The sequence below is a fragment of the Microtus ochrogaster genome, chromosome 18 (assembly GCF_000317375.1).
Source record: "Microtus ochrogaster isolate Prairie Vole_2 chromosome 18, MicOch1.0, whole genome shotgun sequence".
In the NCBI taxonomy this organism is placed as follows: Eukaryota; Metazoa; Chordata; class Mammalia; order Rodentia; family Cricetidae; genus Microtus; species Microtus ochrogaster.
In genome coordinates, this window is record NC_022020.1 from 3,536,593 (window position 1) to 3,539,648 (window position 3,056).

Below are 3,056 nucleotides of genomic sequence, written 5' to 3' on the forward strand. Positions count from 1 at the left end.
ACACACACACACACACACACCACACACACACACACACACCACACACACACACACACCACTCTCACCCTTCCTTCTCTGCAAGTTCTCTCCCCGCTTTCATGTCTTCTTTTGGCATCTGACCCAACTAAGTTTAATTAAATTTGCTTGCATGCATATAGGAGGAGTTCTTACCAGAGTGTGGCAGGGAATCAGTAGCTGTATCCCTTAAGAAAATGACTCCTACCCCACAAGCATTAGCTGCCAAAGACAGGCATTCCCCAATTCATGACCAAGTGTTGGCAGACCCAGTCTCATGTAGTTCTTATGCAGATAACCACAACTGAGGTTACCTATGGGGTCTTGAGTGTGTCCTATCCAGAAGGCATCTTTTTGCTGCATATCTTCCCTCATCCTCTGACCTGTACATCTTTCTGCCCTTATTTCCACTATGTTCCCTGGGCTTGAACACTCCACTACCACTTACTCTCACATTGTAGCCACTTCATGGATTCTACATTAACTACCCATCCCCCATTGTGATAAGATGCTTCTTTGATGAAGTCTAAGTGCAGCACTAGTCCATATAAACATGAGTCTTTAGAATGCGATAACATCTTAACACTCAGCAAAAGCATTCAGTGATAATTTTTTATATACAGTCAGCTCTTGATATCAGTAGGTTCTGCACTATGGCACCAGTCATCCACAGATGACAGGTTGGTGTGAATACACTTAGACTGTTTCCTTAGCACTCACACTGTTCGGTGCTGTTCGGATGACATTGTGTAGATAGCTCTGCAGTCATAAAGGAGACACTTCAGTAGCTTCAGATTTTTGTCTCAGAGACTGATTTGAACAGATGTACCTTTCTTTTTTTATTTGCCTCTTGACATTTTACAGAATGTTAGAAAAGTCTTGTAGTTCTCTTGAGGAATAGTGTTTATTCCCTGCTTTGCAGTATTATGAAATCTCATCAGAAGCATTTTTTACACCTGTATTGCTGTTGATTTTTTTTTGGAGGGGTTGTTTTTGGTTTTTCGAGACAGGGTTTCTCTGTGGCTTTGGAGCCTGTCCTGGAACTTGCTCTGTAGACCAGGCTGGACTTGAACTCACAGAGATCCGCCTGCCTCTGCCTCCCGAGTGCTGTGATTAAAGGCTTGCGCCACTATCGCCCGGCCTGTTGAAAATTTTTTATGCCTTCTTAAAAATATGTCTTACATTATACATAGGTTAACTGGGAGTAAATTCTAAGTATTTGATCCAGAAAATCACTCTTAACTTTTTATAACAATGTCAAAGAACACTAATTTTTTTTCTTTGCAGTATTCTGAAGAAGTTTTAGCTGTGTTTAAGAGTTATAAATTAGATGATACTCAAGCCTCCAGGAAAAAAATGGAAGAATTGAAAACAGGAGGAGAGCATGTGTACTTTGCGAAGTTTCTAACAAGTGAAAAGGTACCGTCGTCCTTCTGCTACGTGTGGGAATGTTCTGAACGTGCACAGTCTACTCATGCTCAGTAGAACCACTTTTTAGTTTGGTTATAATTAAAATTGGTTTCTTACTGAACAAATAGGACAAATTTGATTACAAAGCTCTTCTCCACTAAGTCACCTAGTGGACTCACTTAGAATAATATTCCTGATTACTTTCAAGTATATATATTTTAAATTTTAAGTTAGAATTTATTTTGTATAAAAAGATTTTGCAGTTTATTATTCATATAGTTAAAAAAGGGCTTTAAAGTTCCCTGTTGATCTTAATTTGCATTTTAGTGAGTTTTATTCAAAGTTGCACACGAGTTATGTTTTGACTCTTTTTGCTGCAAGCACAAAGCGAGATAAGTGAAATATAAAAAGAGAACACCAAAAAGGCAAAGCTGAGTTCCCAGAAATAAATGTCTTCATAGGTCAGAAATAGCAGTTAGAAGGGTGATGGTGAGGAGGAAAGGCAGGTGAGTCTCTGAGTTTGATGCCAGTATAGTCTGCTTTTGCATGAGTGACAGAGATCGTACAGTCCACATAGCCTAAAGTACTTACAACTTATTCTAAACACAGAAAAAAAATTGCTAGTCCCTGAACTTAAAACTACATGTATTAATGGGGGTAGATTTCAAACCCAGTGTTGTGTAAAAATAGCAAATTACAGAACAATGATACAGTTTGAATACATCTGTATAGTGTGTATACATGCCTGTATATGTATTAATACTACAAAATATGCATAAGAATCCTAGTCACTAAATGCATGGAATGGTTACCATGGCAGGAGAAGGGAATAGGAATATGGATGTCCGTAGGGACTCAGCAGTTTCAGAATGTATTTTTTTTAAGCAATGTGGAACAAGTAACTAGGTGGTGTTATGTGAATATTGAACTCTTTATGCCTTGTGAACATTTGAAATATTTAATTTTAAGCGGAGATTGAGAAAAAGGAAGGGAGAGCAGAGAGGTCAAGAAGCAGGGGGTAAGCAGGAAAATGCAGATGAGAACACAGATCTAGATACAGCTAAGTTTTACTTTAGGGAGGAAGCAAGAAATTAAATAAGTTCAAATTTGCTGAATTTTTTTTCTCATGGAAGGCAAATAAAAATTGAGGTGGAGTAGTAAGTAGTGTTTGGAAAGTAGAGAGGTTTATTGAAATAGTTGCTGTGGGGAACAGGAGAAATGACCTTAAGGAATAAAGAAAGATTGCTGAGTAAAACAAAGATATTCCCCTTGGGACATTTGAGTAGAAACACTGCCTAGCCTTGTAATTTGTCTGTTTGTTCAAACACCTTCCCTTTCATTCTGGGTAGGACTATAGTGTTAGTATAGAGAGGTGACTACAGTTGTTGGACTCAAGTTGTGTGCTTGCTAGATGTGGCAGACTGTGGTACAAAAGAGTGTTCAGTAAATTGGCAAGAAAACGATTGAAAAGAGGAAGTTTTTCCAAATCTGGCCATTGGTTGCTTTTTTGTTTTGTTACTACATTGTGAATGCTTATGTAAGTACCACATAATACTCATAATATACTTCCTAGCCCACATTGTGAATGCTTATGTAAGTACCATATAATACTCATAATATACTTCCTAGCC

The 3,056-nt window shown here is 38.0% G+C and overlaps 1 protein-coding gene across 1 annotated transcript in view; it reads left to right on the top strand.

Annotated features, from left to right (window-relative positions):
- Window positions 1-3,056, top strand: part of Thoc1 (THO complex 1) — a 51,921-nt gene that overhangs the window by 39,573 nt on the left and 9,292 nt on the right. The window contains exon 11 of the mRNA XM_005372427.3: window positions 1,303-1,434. Coding sequence (XP_005372484.2) covers window positions 1,303-1,434 — 132 coding nt within the window. The remainder of the gene's footprint in view (window positions 1-1,302; window positions 1,435-3,056) is intronic.